Here is a 20000-nt window from a genome sequence, read left to right on the forward strand (position 1 = left end):
TTGTTAATATTATTATAACTGTTATTATTGTTATTATTATTATTATTTTATTATTATTCCCATCATTGTTTATTATTATAACTGTTATTATTGTTATTATTATTATTATTATTATTATTTATTTTATTATTATTTATTTTATTATTATTATTATTATTAATATTATTCCCATCATTGTTAATATTAATATAACTGTTATTATTATTATTATTATTATTTTATTATTATTCCCATCATTGTTAATATTATTATAACTGTTATTATTGTTATTGTTATTGTTATTATTATTATTATTATTATTATTATTTATTTTATTATTATTATTATTAATATTATTCCCATCATTGTTAATATTATTATAACTGTTATTGTTGTTGTTGTTGTTGTTGTTATTATTGTTATTATTATTATTATTATTATTATTATTATTATATTTTAATTAGATAATGAATAATTAAATTATAATATTTATTATTAATAATTTCCGAACACCTAAAAATGTGAATAAAACATTTTCATATATTACACCAACAGTTTTTTTACAATAATGTTTTTTTTTTTTTACCATTCATGTCAGCACTTGCACTCAAATAAAGAGAAATCTCCTTGAATAACTTTATTTTTTTACTAATTTAAGGTAACTACCTCAAAAGTGTAGCTTGACTGATTACATTTAACAGAGCTTAACTTTAAAGCCGCTTTCCACACTGCATTACACGCCACTTAACCAATACCATGTTCTTCTGTGAAGCAAACGAATCATTAACTCAGCAGGTGAAGATCAGTGAAATGAACTGGAATAGATTCATTTCCATTGGGAGTAACTAAACATTGAGTCCATGATAGTCTAGTGGGCGCAGCAGATCTGGAGCCTGAGCCAAAACCCATCAGGTATTACAGCAACAGCGCAGGTGTGCATTGGGTAGTGTGTGTTGGTCTGTATTAGCTCAGTGTGTTAGTCAGGGGGCTGTGAAATTGTGATTATGATCATGAGGCTCTGGTGGTCTCATGGAGTCGTGTGTGTAGGGGAGGGATCCGGATGATTCACTTATCTGTAATGTGAGAGCATCCAAGACATGAATGGAGTCCCTGAGGCAATGACATCAGCATTGGCATGACCAAAGAACCCAGCCCATTCAGTGTTTCCCAGAGTACGTTCAGAGATTTGCACACATCTACAGCCTTCCAGATCACACACGGATGACGGTGTTAATGGTCCGTTCTAAAATTAGATGTGCTTCAAAGAATGAGTGAGTGTCTGCATTTATGCATGCATGTGTGTGTGTGTGTGTGCAGGGTCTGTCTTAAGTGCGTGAGAGACAGCGAGTGGGCGTGTAATAAAAGCCAAATAGCTCATTTGTGTCCCTCAAAAGTCTGGACGGTATTTAAGCTTTTCAATGCTTTTTTGTGCTTGGTGTATTTGTGTCTGTATGTCAAATTAGCATATCTTACCACACAAGCATTTCCCTTTTTTCTCTTATTCTCATTCTTTCAACTCAGAGTTGCAAACGCCACTGAGGTCCGGTGTAAAATGAACTGTTAAAGTATGTGGAGTTCACCAAAAAAACACCAGCAGAAAGTTTGCTTGTGCCCTTTGAACACTGGGTCTCAGCAGGGTGTCAGGGTGGCCCATAAAACACCTTCAGTTCTTTATCTCTAGCTCTATCTTTCTCGGTGACAGGGGGACTGTTAAACCTGGCCCGCATGAAGTGGGGCTATTCAGGCTGCAGGTCCATGCTGAACAAGGCACGGTCAAGGGTGGGGGATCCAGTGAGAGAAGTGCTTGTTCTGCCCACTGTTTAGATTTCCATCTGAAAGCATGCAGAGCGGGCCGGGCCGAGACAGGAATAGCAGCGGCCCACGATTGAGCTCCCAAAAGGCAGTGCAGAGCTTGTTCACCCTGCCGGGGTCATGCGTCAGGGGCTTTCCCGCCCTGAAACACTGTGGCTATTCTTAGAGACCCGGCCAGTGGGTGCCCTGGGTTCACTAGATGGTCTCTCGCACATACTCTTGGGTTCAAAATCACAATGACTGACATGAACTACTTTGAATTGGGCATTCCTCAATAGGCTCTTGCACTAGTAACATGCTCAGTCTTGTAGGGTTGAAATTAGGCATGGGACGATAACCATTTTCAAGATATACCTTGGTTTGGAAAAGTCAAGGTTTTAAAACCGCCAACATTTTCTCTAATACTATTCCTAAGGTATGCGTAAGATTTTATTTACATTTTTCAGGACAACAGCACCTCCAGCAGAAAAGATATCCAAAGACGCCATTTTAAATTGTAAAGAAATCTGTGTTTTTGAAACTAACGAAGACAGCAGAAGTTATATACAAAGAATATATATTAGAGCAGTAATCGCAATACCGTAATACAATGAAACCGTGATATTGTTATCCAAGGTTATCATACCGTCAGATTCTTATACCAGCCCATGCCTAGTTGAAATAGGACCACTTTTGTACTTTGATCTGCTTCAGAACTCTCTGATCATGCTTTTTAACCATCCCTAACTGTTGTGCTGCCTCTCATTACATGCACAGCAGTGCTACTATGCATGCTGCAAAGCAAAAGCAGAGGCGGTTTGCAGTATGCAAATTGAAACGGGTGAATACCTCTATAAGACCATAAGTGCACTTGGATCTGTGAATCATACTGTTTAGACTTCTGAACAAACAAATGATGATCCTGACAAACAGTTTACTCTTGTGGCGACGTTCTTCCTAGAAACCCCTAATAACCTCGTCTAAGTGTACCTGAAATTGCAGCACTTCAAGACTAGGGGAAAAAAAAACATGTTTCCAATGCTTGATATAAACATGTCCAAAAGCATTTCTGATCAAAGCAAATTCATACATGAGTAGTCAGTCATGCCTGAGTTAGGTTTATGAGCGCGCAGCTTTCAGGATTGGGGAAATGAAGGAAGGAAAGCTCTGCATGCAATTAGCAAGCTAATGGCTAATGGTTTCTGCTATTGTGGAACGAGCCGATGGCCAACAGATGCATTCTCGGTAAATGAATTCCCCACAGACCGCATTGTTTTTATGTATCGCACCACACATTCCTGCCTTGTTTTATAATCGCTAATGTGGACGGGATTTTTTTGTGAGTTTGTTCTGTATTTGTGACCTAAAAACCAATGTGCCTTTGAGTTCAGTTCTAAATGGACCAATTACACAATTAACTGTATGCAGAGAAAACTACCACAGATGTAGCAATGAAAAAGAGTTCACGAGCCCAAAATAGATGAATGGAAGGCTGGAAGAGAAGATGCAACTGTTTGGAAATGCACAACGAATTGCAGAGCACAATAGTGTGCTAACACAACATCAAAGAGACTAAAGTGATGCATGTTTTTTTTTTAATTATCTAGCGTGACAAATGTCAACATCAGAGAAAAGTATCAACACGCAGAAGCGGAGTAAAACAGAGTAACATGCCAAATTAAGACTCGACAGTTCCGGAGTAAGAAATGTTTTAAAATGCCAGGTTCAAGTTTACACACTTTCACAAAAGTCAGTCTAACCCTATGCTGTGGTTTTATGAGAAAAGGGCGAGTTGCTGAATCCCGCCATGCTCAGCTGGTGTAAGCGAACAATGTCAAACACTAGTCTTCATTATGACCGCCATTTGGATCTGGTCCAGACACCTACACAAATCGTCTTTAACTTCTCTCGTCCCTAAATTCACCCGAGCAGAGCCTCTCTGTCAGAAATATGTAGATAGCAGGGAGAAGGTTGAAGGAGAAAGCGTCCCAGCTGTGGCGGCTCTTATGACTGCCAAGGATCATGTGCCTTTTATTCAGCTGTACATCAAGTAGCACTCACAAACTGAGAGAGACCATAAACGTAGAAACAGCCAAACACCTGGACCTCAGAGAAGAGCTTACAATCCCACATGTAACTGAACTGCTAGCCAGAAGCGCTCTGTCAATGTGCCTCTAAGGTAGGAAATGTTCAAAGAGGTGAGACAAAAGTAGGATAATTACAAAACCAGATCTGACTACTGAGCCCTAAAACAGGTGACTTGGTGAAAGCGCATACACCGATGGGAATCTGGGAACAGGTTTTCCTCTGCCTCCCTGAGTTTCGAGACAGAACTAGTGAGGATGCTCCTCTGATCTCAAAACCAGACCCGACGCCACCCTCCGTTGTACACATCTGCAAAACAGCCACAATGAAAAAACAAGAGTGGCACAGAAAGACAGGCACCGGTCCGGCTGACTTACTCACCTCAAGGGCCTCCCACCACCCAGGAGGTGGTCTGAAGCCTACCAGAAATCTTTGGAGGGACTGGAAAGGGCTAATGTCTTATGGGAGGAGGGGTGGGTGTTGGAGTCAGCTCGGCAGGGGCTGTGACTCAGTAATTAGCTTGTAGCACGCGGCGGGGATGAGAAGACAGCACTAGGCAGACGCCACATCAGGGGCCATGAGACGAGAACCCATGTGGCCCACAGACGGTAGAGAGACAAACGCAATGAGGGGAAAAAAAAAGAGAGAGACATGGAACACAGGGGAGAAAATGGGTGCTGTAAAATGATGGAAAAAATACACCACGGTTGTTATTTCTTCCCTGCTCTGGGACATGCTGTGTCTTTTGCTTTTGTTTTGGTCTTTTGAAGTTCAGAGAAGCAGGGCCAGAGATAACTGTTGGGAAGACTCAAAATACAACACAGCGAAGTGGGTCAGGATGGCTTTCACAAGCATGCTACAATCAAGACGCCTCTGACGTACCGTTCAGACATTCTGACGCATGTAACGATTTGGAAAGAGTTTGTTTGTGCCATCACCTTGTGCCAATAACTTGAACGAATAAAAGCTAGGACCTCCCTTCACCCTTTGATGACTAGGATTTAAAGGCAACAATAAAAATGTGTGTTCGCCAGAAAGAATTTCTGACAGGGGAGTCATTTAACCAGTGGACATTCTGTGAAGGGTTAGTCATTCAGGAACAGTACGCAAGATGCTCTGATCTAACAGTGTTTCATCTTCGCCTCAAGGTCTGAATCTGATGAATCAATTCTGAGTGTCAAATATTAACTCGATCACCTCTAACATGCGTTATATTAGTAAATTCTTTTCAGAATGACTGCTACACTGTTCAGCAAACTATAAAAATTGCATTGAGTCTGAGTCATATGTTTGGCTGCATCAGAGACCCACATCAGACCAACCTTGATTGCCCAGGTCTGTGTTTGCACAGCTGTTAGGTAAGCAAGGCATGCTTAGGCCTGGCAAAAAGTGCAAAGTGGATGACATTACAGATGAAACCCATCAGTTATGTAATTCAGGAATTCAGGCCATATTCAGACAAAGTCTCAAAAGGTTGTGAAGAAGACTACCTGCTTGAATCATTTTCTTTTCACTCACACCTGATAAGGCTTACTGTAGATATCACTTTCGCGCTCATGCCCAGTATGTGGGTGTCTAAAGTAAGGGTGTGTGAGCGGGGCCTAGCAGGAGTTGCAAGACTAGAGAGTGTAAACTCTTAATAAGATAAAAGCAGGCAATAAGAAGCCCACCCAATCCTCAGACATTCCTGTCACTCACTGAACCCAGAGATGGACATGGGGCTAGAGTAAAAAAAAAAAAGAGGAGAAAATGAGATATCCTCATCAAGGGTTGTTTCTCTAGGCCAAAATGAGTGGGCGGTGACCTCTGGCTGTCTCTCATGTTGTTGCTGACTCATTTCACTGTGCTAAGTAGTCTTTGGGCAAAGATGAAAGGAGTGACCCCGTTGTCAAGCTTTTTGACTACGCCCCTTACAACGCGGAGCTCTCGAAAAGATGCAGAACTCTTCTGGAAGAGCAAGACTGCCTGGGTAGTAGAGGCACTGACCATTTTAATAACAGATGTTACACGGGTTCATCTTTGACCATAAGCCTATTCTAACATCTGCACCGCACCACAACACATGATTCATACTTGTGAATGGCTCCTTAGCAGGTCGCGCAGCAAATCTTTTTCACGTAAACACTTCTCGCTGTGGATTTTGGAGATTGTTTTGTGCCAACTCTACATGTAATCTTATTTTAGCAATTCCATTAATGAATGTAAGTGTGTTTATCGAGGCCGTCCTGCTCTTGTGTAGGTCCCATTGTCTCTTCATGCACTACATGTCTCCAGGGTAAATCAGATAATCTCGACTGAACTCTAAACAACTTTTGTGTGACTCTTGATTGAATTCAACCATTCATCACTTTTGTATAAACAGAGTCAAAACGCCAATGGGGGGGAGGGGGAAGACTTGCTTGTTTTTGTACTGGCTGTTGTCTTCAAGACACAGCTCGCTTGTCTTGATTTAAGACCCAATACAAACCGGGATCAGGTGCTTAATGTCTACAACCTCCCTGCATTAATGACGCGCGCACGCTAGAAACTATCATTTGCGCCAGTCTGCCAGAGCTTTACACTCCTACAGGCACTTTGTGCTGAACATGGGACCCACAAGTAGCGCTGCACGATTCTGGCTAGAGTGAGAATCACAATTACAATTCTGTAGATAGTAAAATAAAGGTTAATACGAGTAGGCTGTTATTATTGTCATTTCTCAAACATATGGTAAAACAACAATAATAATATTAGGCTTATGTGTAGGTCTACTGTTGGCTAAAATGATAAATTGTGTATAGACTTTGAAAGGTGGACGAAAATAGAGCAAATATGTCCTGGTTGTTAATTCACAATAAAGTGTTCATAATTATTCATAATTCAGAAGTTGAGTTATTATGTTTGAGACGTGTCATTTGTCATTGGCAACATTATCAAACCATTTGTTCCACTGGTAAAATGAAATATTTGTCATTATCAGATTCCCTCCAGCATTATATTCAACATTATATAAGTTAGAGTAGTTATACTGACCCAGTAAACATTTATTTTCATGCACAAAACATATCAAATGCTTGTCGTAATCATAACTCTAAAATGCGATATGATTATTTAAATGATGTGTGCACTTTCGGTTTCGCTTTGAGTTCAGTTTTTTATTTATTTAATTATTTATTTGACATGGACATCACAAATACACCGGACAACCAAATGCATTTGTTTAAGTGTTTTAGCAAACTTGCTAATTCTCAACACCTGTCCACAGGAGGCTTGACCAAATTGACAAAATGGAACTATAATAAAAACATATACACAGCATTATAATTCTTATAAATTACTGGAGCAAAAGCAAAGGCGACATGATAGAGCAAGATCTCGCCTTTTAATTAACTGAAAACGAGGAACAAGGCGATTTTGCTTTGTTTGCCTTTGCTGCTTCGTTTCAAATGATCACACAAAGAGTTTGATAAAAGACAATAAACAAGCTTAAAAGAGCTTAAAATAAACATAAAAGTTACGATAAAAACTATAGAAATATTTAAGCTCATGAGTGACGCCAACCAAACCACTCAGAGCAAATGCTGCCGCCGCCATCTTCCTTGCAAAGATTTCTTCATTTAATAAATGACTTACACCTCAGAAGAAAATCCTAACACGCACTGAACGCGTGGTGGCGTTTGAAGGGGTGAGACGCGGAGCACAGATGCTCTTGATTCTGGTGGTCATTAATGATATAATAACACTAATACTGAGGCATTTTTAGAACGTTTCAGATGTTCTGTAATGTGCTCAGCCTGCTGGTTTGTCCATTCGTACACATTTTCATCATCACATGACTTTTTTTAATGCACATACTGGAATTTGTTCAGTAAAAGAGTTTCCATCGAAGTTTATGCGCATCTTTTGTTATCGAATAAAGAGTTTATCCTACTCGGTTATGCGCAGTTTCAAAACGTATGCACATCTTGTCGTTTACGTCAACCAATTTTTTATGTCAAAATTTTTTATGCGCATATATCCGAAATGTGCATAAAAACAGGTAGATGTAAATGTAGCTATTGGCAGGCACGTGGGCATCCTCTCGGTAGTAAACTAACGGTGCATCAGTTCATGTGTGATTTCGCAGCCACGAATACGTCATTAAATTATGACAGAAATGACATTTTTGGGTGAATTATACCTTATAAATACAGTACGTGACACTTTAACACCATTTGGAGGTGTTTCACGTATATAAAACAATGCGAAGACTTTTGAGACCAACTTCACACTTCTCTCCTGACCTATAATTGGCTGAATCGCAGAAAAGCTGAATTAAGATCGCGTGTAGGGTCGAATAGAGATCGTTATCTTTATTCGATTAATTGTGCAGCCCTACCCACAAGGTGCACATATGCATTCCTCCATTAGACTCAAGTAGCAGACAAGCAGTAAACATGTCTTACGCTGATTTTACAGACTTAGCCAGTGAGCGGTGTTCACCCTGGTCTGAACGCTCACGGATGACTGAACTCGAGGGAGCTTGTCTTGAGAAATTGTTTTGCAAGATAGCACGATATTTTGGCAGCCCCCGCTGCAAGTATCAGCACTTTCTTTAACTGTTTTTTATTTTCCAAGTGAGGAGAACGCTTGTGCATGTGTGTTGGAAAAAGTTTGCGCATGTTCCAGCGCATCGGTATACCCTGCGACTATGTGTGAAAAGACAGCAGGGCCCGTGTGCATGCAGGAATATGCGTGTAAGTGTGGTAATGATTCATATCGCATCTTGCACATCGCACTCAGGTTTTAGCTTTCGTTCTGACATGCTTATAAAAGGTGAGTGCTTTTTTCCATGATGTATTAACAGCTGGTGGTGAAAGAGGTACGGAGTCAGAGTTCTGCATGTACAGCCACCAGCTGTGGTTGAAGCCAGTCAGCATTTTATCATGGGGAAACTAGCGGCCACTGAACTCACCCTGCCCTTCCGGGACTAAGAAGAGGGTCATATTCTTAAAGAGTACACTAGGCCAAGGCATGTGCGAACATCCCACTTGCATACTCGCTGTTTTAATCCAATCCTCGGGAGTGCACGGGAGTGTGGTACTGCTGACTGCATAACCAGCATGGCATCTTCCCTCCCTTCACCCTGGTCAAGCATGCAGCCCCTCCTAAACCGGGTTGGGTCAGCAGCGGGGGTTAATGGATGCGGTATGAATGGACAGTGAAGCAGCATCATAACAAACTTCATTCACTTGATAGTGACCACTCTTTAGCCATATGGGAATTTCCCTGCCATGCTATACATGCACAATTCATATAGATAGATAGATAGATAGATAGATAGATAGATAGATAGATAGATAGATAGATAGATAGATAGATAGATAGATAGATAGATAGATAGATAGATAGATAGATAGATAGAAAGATCAAGTAAAATATCTTAGCTTGTTCGAACTAATATATTAAAAATGAGCTCAATCAACACAATTCTTGAGCTTTTTTTGAGACAACTTAATTGTTTTATGTTAAATCCACTTAAATTTGTAACAATTAAGTTAACTTAATCGATTTGTGTTGGGATGATATGAAGGAGTTGTGTGGAACCAGCGTTTTACAGTGAAAGAAATAAAGAAAGAAAGTTAAATATTCATGCACTGTAACACGGATGCCTATAATATCTGCACATAAGGAAAGAAAGCTCAATGACCAGCTAATGTACTTACACTAAATGCACAAGCACATTAGATGACGCAATGTTCTGAAAGTCAGCTTGAAACAAAAATAATCACTCTTGTAGTTAAAATTCAAGCCTGCTGGTCACGCATGAAAGGAAACTCAACTGTGTGAAGCAATACAGTGCATCATGTCATGAGAGGCCATGTGTGGCGGTCTGTTGTCAGACCCTTCATGGACAAACACTTGCTAAATGAACATTAATATTAGAAGCACAGCAAAATCTAAAATTATAAGTCCAGCTTTGGGTATAATCGCAAAATAGCTGCTCAAACGACTGAGAAGACAATATAATATATCGAAATCAAAATATTTCACCCCTTTACTTTATTTATATGAACATTTTCTACATGACCAAACCTCTTTAACCCTTTAACAGGCATCGTAACCACCTGGTTGACCTTTTATCCATAGGTTATCATTATTATTTTAATTGCTTATTACTATTAATCAGAGTTGTGTCAGCATATTATTCAATACAAGATTTCAATTCACCTTTATTTCTATAGCGCTTTTACAATGTAGATTGTGTCAAAGCAGCCTCACATAGAAAATCATAGCAAATTAAAACAGTGTCAGTCAGTTTTCAGTGTTTACGTTCAGTTTAGCTCAGTTCAGTGTGGTTTAATATTCATTTGTTCATTGATGTGGGCCCAAAAAATTCAAGGAGCGCACATTAAAGGGTTAAATCTGAAAGCTCCAGAAAAGGAAGCATGCAAAACATATCACAGTACATCAAGCATATTTGATTTGCATGTCATTTCAAGAATCTATAAATGATTTAAAATAGCTGTCTTATGACCACATTACATGCAACATGTCAGTGGTCACATCTGAGGCCAGCAGGGGAATTAGTAACTGATTGATTTGCATAGCTGAAACAAAGATGATACACTAATAAAAGTGCTAACATTAACTATAACTGACATTAGCTTGTTCTAATATAGTATATTATGTGCAACTTTTAATTATATGCTAATTTGTTTCCACCAATTACAACAGTAAGCAAACCTATTTGAATTAAATAGAACTAATTTCAACATGCACTTAACTGTGCAAAACAATCTGAGATTATCTGTGTTGTGTTGGTATTGTGCATAATATAGATCATTTGGACAGCAGTAAACTGATGGCTGGCACATCTGGAGCGCCGCGTGCAGGCTGTTATACCTGTCCATCACTTCTCTGATCAAAAAAAAGCTTATGTTGCAAGCAATTTCGGAAACGTTCAAATCATGCAAGCATCTCCGTTATCCACGCAATTCAACGCACACGAAACCACAACGCGCGTAAAAGTTACTCATAACCGACCGAACAGCTGACGAAGACGCGTTGAGCAATAATCTGAAATCAAACAATGAGAAAACGATGACTTACCGTCCACTTTTTCGGATTTTATTATAGTTAACGGCTTAATATCGACAGCTGCCGTCATGGTCACGCATTCAAACGTACAAAGTCTGTTTGTATGTTTTGTTTTAGTCCCAAACGTGTCCTCAAAGTATAGACGCCAGGAGTTTCTTAGAAATGACACAGGTTTTCCCTCAACAAGATCCGATGTCTGAAGTCTTGAAGTGTCTCTTTTCCTCCCTCTCTCTTTCTCCGTTGTATCTCATCACCTCTTCATCCCTCCCTCTGTTAGTTACCCCGGTCAGGGCGGTTCTGCGCGCGCGGAAGAGGCTGATCTCCGCGTAAAGGGGCGGCGTTTTACTCGCTGATTCACTACAATTCAATTACGCTCCAGTCTGATGTCTCTCCGTGGACGCGACTGATGACGCGACGCGCGCGCCGCCGACGCTCACTGAAAGCGTCTAATCAGATGTGAGATCAGTGCTCACTCAATAGCATTAAAACTGGTGAATAATGTCTCTCTAGAAATTTCGCTGCTCTTTTATATAATATAATATAATATAATATAATATAATATAATATAATATAATATAATATAATATAATATAATATAATATAATATAATCACACAAACATCACTGAAACATTAAAATGGATATTAAAATTGATATTTTACTTGCACTTACCATACACAGTTTAATGCAGACACCAAAATGTTTAATCCGTGTGTATATGTGAATAATCTCAATTTTTCCTCAATTAACTGGATTATTTAAGTATGGATTTGAGTAAAATGTTCATGATTATTTGCATTATTTAGAATATAATTAATGTATAGTAATGCGTATTCATTGATTAATGATTTACTATTGATTATTGAACTTTTTTTTTTCATAAAATTACGATTGGTTAAAATAACAAACATTTCCTTTCCCAGTGCTTGGCTGCGGCTGGAAGGGAATCCACTGTGTAAAACATGTGCCAGAATAATTGGCGGTTCATTCCTCTGTGGCAACCCCTGATAAAAAAGGGACAAAGCCGAAGGAAAATGAATGAATGAAGAAATATTTCCACTCCCTGTGACTGAAAGATCACAGATATTCCTCCAAATATTGGTTTCTTAACTCTTCTAAGCAGAAAACATTGGCACTGAGTTGTCTAAAAATTAAAATAAACATGTCTGAAAATCTCTTTTAAAGGTCTCATCTTCCCTTCTTCTCGCTATGCATCTATAAAAACGAGGTGAACATTTTCATTACAATCAGCAGACAACTTCTATTCTCTTCAAGATTCATGGCTCAGCTTCTGATTCATTGGTTTCCCATGATGGTTATGTAAACACAGTTGTGCCACCACTGTTGCTTAAAAAACCTGCACACCCCTCCATTTTACCCCTAAGACTAAAGGGAAGCTCCACCAATGAGATTTTCAGTTTTATAATCACCAAGCTGTGATTTCATCTGACCCGGAAGAGAGTTTGCTCATTTATTTAGGCACAATTTCATCTTGGATATAGTAACAGGAACTTTCCATTTGTTAATATGACTTACTGTTAGGGAGCTTGTTCAACACAGAGAAGCTGAAATTGACAAAGAGAACAGTTTCACAAAGAAAACTGCGTTCACATCATGTCCACTATCTGTTGAGCAATGTCTTCAGCCCTTAATGAAAACTGTTGCCTAACTCCACTGATGCAAGCTCAAGTGTCATATCACTGCTATAGCTTGTAAAAAAACATCCATAAGCTGTTCTTTGGAGAATTTAAAAGCCATGACCTCCAAATGATGAATATGACACACCTCACTCGCTCAAGGAAAAGCTGCCAAGGCCAAGACAACTATTCAGTCTATTTAAAAAACACAGATAAACAGTGTAATCTCGTGTTTTGGTATCTCATTTGTCATTGTGAATGCTGACACACTCATTTTAAAGGGATAGTTCACCCTTAAAATGAACATTTATCCACAATTTATACTTTCCAAACCTTTATATGTTTCCTTTTTTGTCTCTTTAACAAAAAAATAAAGCTGAAAACCTGTAACCATTGACTTCCACAGTAAGAAAAACAAATACTACGGTCAATGGTTACAGGTTTTCAGCATTTTTCAAAGTATCTTCTTTTGTGTTCAACAGAAGAAACTCCTACATTTTTAAAAACATGTAATGATGATCTATCCATTCAGTCTATTAAAATAAAAACTGATAAACAGTGTTATCTCGTGTTTAATAACACATTTGTCATTGCTGACGCTATACCCTCAGTTTAAAGGGGTAGTTCACCCTAAAACTAAAATGTGCTCACTATTTATACTCTCCCTCAAGTGACCTTTATGTGTTTCATTTTGGTCTGTTTAACAAAAAAAGAAGATATTTTGAAGAATGCTTAATTATTACAATAATTAAATTAGGAAAAACAAATGCTATGGTCTATGGTTACAGGTTTTCAGCATTTTTCAAAGTATCTTCTTTTGTGTTCAACAGAAGAAACTCCTACATTTTTAAAAACATGTAATGATGATCTCCCCATTCAGTCTATTAAAATAAAAACAGATAAACAGTGTTATCTCATGTTTAATATAACAGACTAGTCATTGCTGACGCTATATGCTCATTTTAAAGAGATAGTTCACCCTAAATTAAAAATGTACTCACTATTTATACTCTCCCTCAGGTGATTTCAAACCTTTATGTGTTTCATTTTTGTCTGTTTAACAAAAAAGAGAAAAATATGATGGCATTTGAAGAAAGCAGAAAACCTGTACCCATTGACTTCCATAGTATTTGTTTTTCCTACTATGAAAGTCAATGGTTACAGGTCACTAAACAAGTGATGATTCATTTTAAATAACACCAATAATGTCGTGTTTTAGTATCTCAGTTGCTATTGCAGTTGCTAACGCTATACGCTCAGTTTAAAGGGGTAGTTCACCTTAAAATTAAAATGTACTCACTATTTATACTCTCCCTCAAGTGACCTTTGCGTTTCTTTTTGGTCTGTTTAACAAAAAAAGAAGATATTTTGAAGAATGCTGAAAACCTGTAACTACTGATTTCCAAAATAGGGAAAACAAAGTACTATGAAAGTCACTGGTTACAGGTTACTAAACAAGTGATAATTCATTTTAAATAACACTGATAATGTTGTGTTTTAGTAACTCATTTGTTATTGCAGATGCTAACGCTATACGCTCAGTTTAAAGGGGTAGTTTACCCTAAAACTAAAATGTACTCACTATTTATACTCTCCCTCAAGTGACCTTTGTGTTTCTTTTTGGTCTGTTTAACAAAGAAAAAATGGCATTTGAAGAAAGCAGAAAACCTATAACCATTGACTTCCATAGTATTTGTTTTTCCTACTATGAAAGTCAATGGTTACAGGTCACTAAACAAGTGATGATTCATTTTAAATGACACAGATAATGTTGTGTTTTAGTATCTCAGTTGCTATTGCAGTTGCTAACGCTATACGCTCAGTTTAAAGGGGTAGTTCACCCTAAAATTAAAATGTACCCACTATTTATACTCTCCCTCAAGTGACCTTTGTGTTTCTTTTTGGTCTGTTTAACACAAAAAGAAGATATTTTGAAGAATGCTGAAAACCTGTAACTACTGATTTCCAAAATAGGGAAAACAAAGTACTATGGAAGTCAATGGTTATAGGTTACTAAACAAGTGATAATTCATTTTAAATAACACTGATAATGTTGTGTTTTAGTAACTCATTTGTTATTGCAGATGCTAACGCTATACGCTCAGTTTAAAGGGGTAGTTCACCCTAAAACTAAAATGTACTCACTATTTATACTCTTCCTCAAGTGACCTTTGTGTTTCTTTTTGGTCTGTTTAACAAAGAAAAAATGGATTTGAAGAAAGCAGAAAACCTGTAACCATTGACTTACATAGTATTTGTTTTTCCTACTATGAAAATCAATGGTTACAGGTTACTAAACAAGTGATGATTCATTTTAAATAACACTGATAATGTTGTGTTTTAGTAACTCATTTGTTATTGCAGATGCTAACGCTATACGCTCAGTTTAAAGGGGTAGTTCACCCTAAAACTAAAATGTACTCACTATTTATACTCTCCCTCAAGTGACCTTTGTGTTTCTTTTTTGTCTGTTTAACACAAAAAGAAGATATTTTGAAGAATGCTGAAAACCCGTAACTACTGACTTCCAAAATAGGGAAAAAAATACTATGGAAGTCAATGATCACAGGTTTCCAACATTTTTCAAATGATCTTCTTTTGTGTTATAAAGAAATAAAGAAACTCATAAAGGTTTAAAACAAGTAAAGCTGAGCAAATGGTGACAATTTTGTTTCTTTTTTTGAGGGTGAATCACACTAATAAAAGAGGATAAAATTCACAAGACAACTATTCAGTCTATTTTGAATCTCATGTTTACTATCTCATTAGTCATTGTGAATGCTGATGCTATACGTTCAGTTTAAAGAGGTTGTTCGCTCTAAAAAAGAAAATTTACGCACTATTTACTCTTCCTCAAGTGAGATTTATGCATTTATTTTCTGTTCAACATAAAAGAAGATATTTTTTGAAGAAGGCTAAAATCCTGTAACCATTAACTATATCATGGATACTAAACAAATACTATGGAAGTAAATAGTTACAGATTTCCAACATTTTTCAAAGTATTTTCTTTTGTGTTCCACATACTGTAAGTTTTACACTTTTAAAGGTATAAAACAAGTATAATGTGAGTAAATAATGAGTAAAGTGAAAGTAAAATGAGTACAATTTATTTTGGTGTGAACTAGGATGATAAAGATGATGAAAAGATGTAAGAAAACTGTTCAGTCTATTTAAAAAAAAAACATTTGTCATTGCAAATGCTGATGCTGCAGGCTCAGTTTAAAGGGATAGTTTGACTAAAAATTAAAATGTACTTACTATTTACTCCCCCTCAAGTGACCTTTATGTGTTTGTTTTTTTCTGTTTAACACAGAAGAAGACATTTTTGAAGAAAGCTAAAAACCACTGACCAGCTAAAATAAACTACTTCGGAAGTCAGTGGTTACAGGTTTCCAACATTTTTCAAAGTATCTTCTTTCGTGTTCAACAGAAGAAAGGAACTCCTACATGTTTAAAAACTAGTAATGATGATAGATTTTTTTATTTTTTGAGTGAACTATCCCTTTAACTCTCACGGGAGCACCAGAATCTCACTATAGTCTAGTGTCTTTCTAATCGTCTGCAAATGATCTGAAAGTAACGAGTGCTCTCATAACTTCGACCCAGCCCTCATAAACACCTCAGCGTATTTCCTGCCCACCTTGACTAGATCAGTAAAATCCAGCCCAGGAGTTTACAGAGGATCCTCTCCATTGTTGATTTCTAATAAACACCTTCTGAATTTTATTTCTGTGGTCTGTTTGACACGGTGAAAAAAATGGTTCTCTGGATTTACAAAATTATTTGCAAACAATTGATATGGGCTGAATTTAAACATACAAATAAAATTTAGTAATGTTCAATTTAATTTGTTTGTTTAAATTCAGCCCATATAAAATGTTTACAACCATGTATCACTTAAAAAAATGGTATAACTAAAAGAAAATATTTTAAAAGGAGACACTAAACTAAATTAATAACAACAATTCAAGTTGCATTCAGAAGAGAACCTGATTGAGCATTACAAATCTGTGAAACTAAAAACTAAATAATAATTAGTTGGTGTAGTCTACACGCCAGCCTCTTTTTTTTTGAAAACTTGCGTTTTGAAACTAAGAATTGTACAAAATGCAATATTTTCAGGCCAATATATCAATATTGAGTTGAAATAGAGTTGTGTAATCACAACTGAATATCACAAAAACAAAAGAGATGGTAATTGATTTTAGAAAAAATGCCTTGGAAGTGGAACCATTGTATTTTAACGGAAAACAAGTTGAAAGGGTACAGGAAGTATCTTGGTACAATATTTGATACCACATTAAAGTTCCAGCAGAATTCAGAAGCTGTTGCTAAGAAAGTGCATCAGAGAATGTATGTTCTTAGAAAACTGAACTCTTTCTGTGTAGAAAAACGCATACTGAGAACTTTTATACCACCTATATCGAGAGTTTATTAAGCTTTTCCTTTTTATGCTGGTTCTCTTCACTTTCCGTTAGAGAGAAAAATCGACTGCAAAATTTAGTCAAGACTTGCTCCAAGATTATTGGTCTACCTCTGAGGAGTCTAGCAGAGTTACATGAACAGCAAGTATTAAGGAAAACTCAAAGTGTTTTAAGAGATGACTCCCATCCTCTGAAGCCTGTTTTTGTTCTGTTGCCCTCTAGAAGAAGGTTAAGAAGCATTAAATGCTCTTCCAACAGATATAAATTTATATTTGTTCCAGAGGCAGTAAGGCTTTACAACATTACATTTTAGCAAGTTTTAAATATACATTTCTAATACATGTGTTTTTCCAAGGTTTTTTTTTCAACTATTTATGATGTTATACATGAAGCATGCTGGATTGTTTTTTTTTTTAACACTGTCTGTAAGTGATTTGTCTGTGTTTGTTGAATCATGAAAAGCTATTACCCTAATCTAATTGCCCCTGGTGGGATTAATAAATGTGTTAAACTTAAACTTAAACACCTTATGGAAAGGATTTGCAGCTATGCAGTGAGATTCACTATAAAATTTTACCAATTGTTTACAAAAAAGAAAAAAATGTAAACACAAAGCGAATGGTACGCTCAAAGACATTGCAGTTGCTGTTTGCTCAAACTACTTATTTTAAATGAGCTGAAACAACAGTTTTTTGGGAGGGACAACTGAATTATTTTAAGTTCAATCCACTTAAATTTGTAAAAACTAAGTTAATTTAGTTCCTTCATGTTGTTGATTGTGTGGAACCCAGCATATTTTACAGTGTGCACACTTCCTTCATGCTCTCCCAACACAAATTAAGTTAAATTAATCAGTTTTACAAATTTAAGTGGACTGAACATAAAACAATTAAGTTGCTACTTCAGAATTGTGTTGTTTCAACTCATTTTAAATAAGTTTTTGAGTGTACAATCCTGGAAAGAAAGCATAAGCAGTTCCCTTTAAAACATCTCCAGCCTCTGTCTGGCTTTGACTCATGTTGTGAACGGTTTCAAATTGAGTTTCACAAATCGAATCCCGCTACTTATGGATCTGACTCGCGTCTGAAAGGAGCTGAATGGACGTGAGCCTGCGACTGCTCTACACTAAAACAATGACGTTTGTTCTTTGTTTAAACTATGTACTTAAATAAGCTGAATCAAAACAAATCTTCAGGTTTTTTTGGGGACAACTTAATTGTTTTATGTTCAATCCGCACTGTAAACCCTCCTGTTGTCATTATTAAATATATTAAGTTAAAATAACTTGACATTACTTAAAATACCACGTTTTGGCATCAAAACATAAACAGGTGTGTTTAACTTAATCATTAGGCAAGAAAAAAACTTTCAATGAATATTTTAAGTTCTCTGAACTTAACATTTTAATTTCTTTAAATGATTCACCATGTCTCTTAAAATGATTGGTTGCACTTGAAATTCTGCTGTGACAACCACACTGATTGGTCGATATATGTTGTGTGGCACAAGGTGGTCATTTTGCTTGTGATGCTGAATTTTGCTGAAGCGAGACTGGGTTGGCCGGACAGAGGCACTACCTGAACCTGAGTCCCGGCTGGGTCAGTTGGCATTTCTGTGTGGAGTTTGCATGTTCTCCCCACATATTGGCTTGGGTTTCCTCAAGTTGCTCCGGTTTCCCCCACAAGTCCAAAGTCATGCACTATAGGGGAATTGGGTAAGCTAAATTGTCCATAGTGTATGTATGTATGTCCTGGTCCTCCACAAGGGGGGCTGAGTGTTGGGCTAATGATCCACCTCGTAAAAATTAGATGTTATTAAACACCAACATGGTGCGGCTAAATATCAAGTTCTATATAAACGGCCCAACGAACTATTAGCCATTATATAAAGGGCTAATAGTCTATTAGCCATTTTAAGTTATCTGTAATTAAACATTTAAGTTAATTCAATGAAGAGACCACATTCAGTCAACTCAGTTAATTGAGTTGTCGATTTCTCATTACTCAAACAAACTGAGGGAATCACTTTCCTCAAATCATTTGAGTAGTCTCAACTTTTACAGTGCACTTAAATTTGTAAAGAAACTGATAAGTTAACTTAACTCCTTCATGCTGTCCCAACACAAATAAATTAAACCCAGGCTCATTCTGAAATGTACCCCTATATACATTTCTGGAGAGCATGGCAGGCAGGAGGTTTTTTTTTTTTGCTTTTTTATTTTCGCGAATCCACCAAAAGCCGCTGTGTACACTTTATCAGATCTCTCTCAGATTTCTCTTGTGAGTGCCATTCGCGTCTGCTGTAATCACGTACATCCACTGACTGATTGACTGAACCTAGTACTAAATTTGGTGAACTGAAAAATGTAAGTATTGTCTACAAAACCGGCAAGTTAAATAAACTTAAATATGCAAGTTTTGGGAGACTCCATTCCTCAATTAAATTGAGGCAACGAGTTCACTCAATTAATTCAGTTCAGTCAACTTATTCAGGTTTCAGTGTAGTTTCACTGATTTTTAATGTTCAATGAATTTCTCACTTCTGTATGTAACTTGATTATACAGTTGACGTCAAAATTATTCACTTCTATTTCCCATTTGATGTTTAACAGAGCAAGGAGTTTGTCACAGTATTTCCTATATTTTTAACCCTAGCTCATTCTGAAAACATAGTCCTGCGGATGTTTCTGGAGGCCGCGAATTATGTAGCCGGAGGTACGTACGGCAGCATTTAATTTTTTTTAAGCGAACGCTACGGGGTGGTGTGACGCTGTTCCTTTTAGCGCTCGCCGGCTGACCGCTTACCTTCTTCTAGAGGGCTTTCCCACGGCAACAAGTTTGTCCGGTTAGCTCGTCCTGTACGTCGGTGGACTTGCTGACCACGAGGACGAGGACAACCGGGTTCGAGTCCGGAGAAGAGCAGTTCCAGAAATCAGGTAAGACAAAAACAGAATCCAAGAAACAAAAGTGAACAAGTTCATAACAGGGTGAGAATGTGGTAAAATCCGAGAACGTGGTTAAAAA

At 37.3% G+C, this 20000-nt stretch overlaps 1 protein-coding gene across 3 annotated transcripts in view; it reads right to left on the bottom strand.

The window, feature by feature from the left end:
* The window catches only part of ets1 (v-ets avian erythroblastosis virus E26 oncogene homolog 1), a 102239-nt gene that overhangs the window by 33822 nt on the left and 48417 nt on the right, over positions 1 to 20000 (bottom strand). Inside the window, exon 1 of one of the 3 annotated variants that reach the window (XM_056478152.1) lies at positions 10927 to 11167. The exons of the other annotated variants lie outside the window; for them this stretch is intronic. Coding sequence (XP_056334127.1) covers positions 10927 to 10984 — 58 coding nt within the window. The 5' untranslated portion in view covers positions 10985 to 11167. Of the gene's footprint in view, positions 1 to 10926; positions 11168 to 20000 lie in introns of those variants that run through there. 3 annotated transcript variants of the gene reach the window in all.

Source organism: Danio aesculapii, chromosome 18, assembly GCF_903798145.1.
Source record: "Danio aesculapii chromosome 18, fDanAes4.1, whole genome shotgun sequence".
Lineage (NCBI taxonomy): Eukaryota > Metazoa > Chordata > Actinopteri > Cypriniformes > Danionidae > Danio > Danio aesculapii.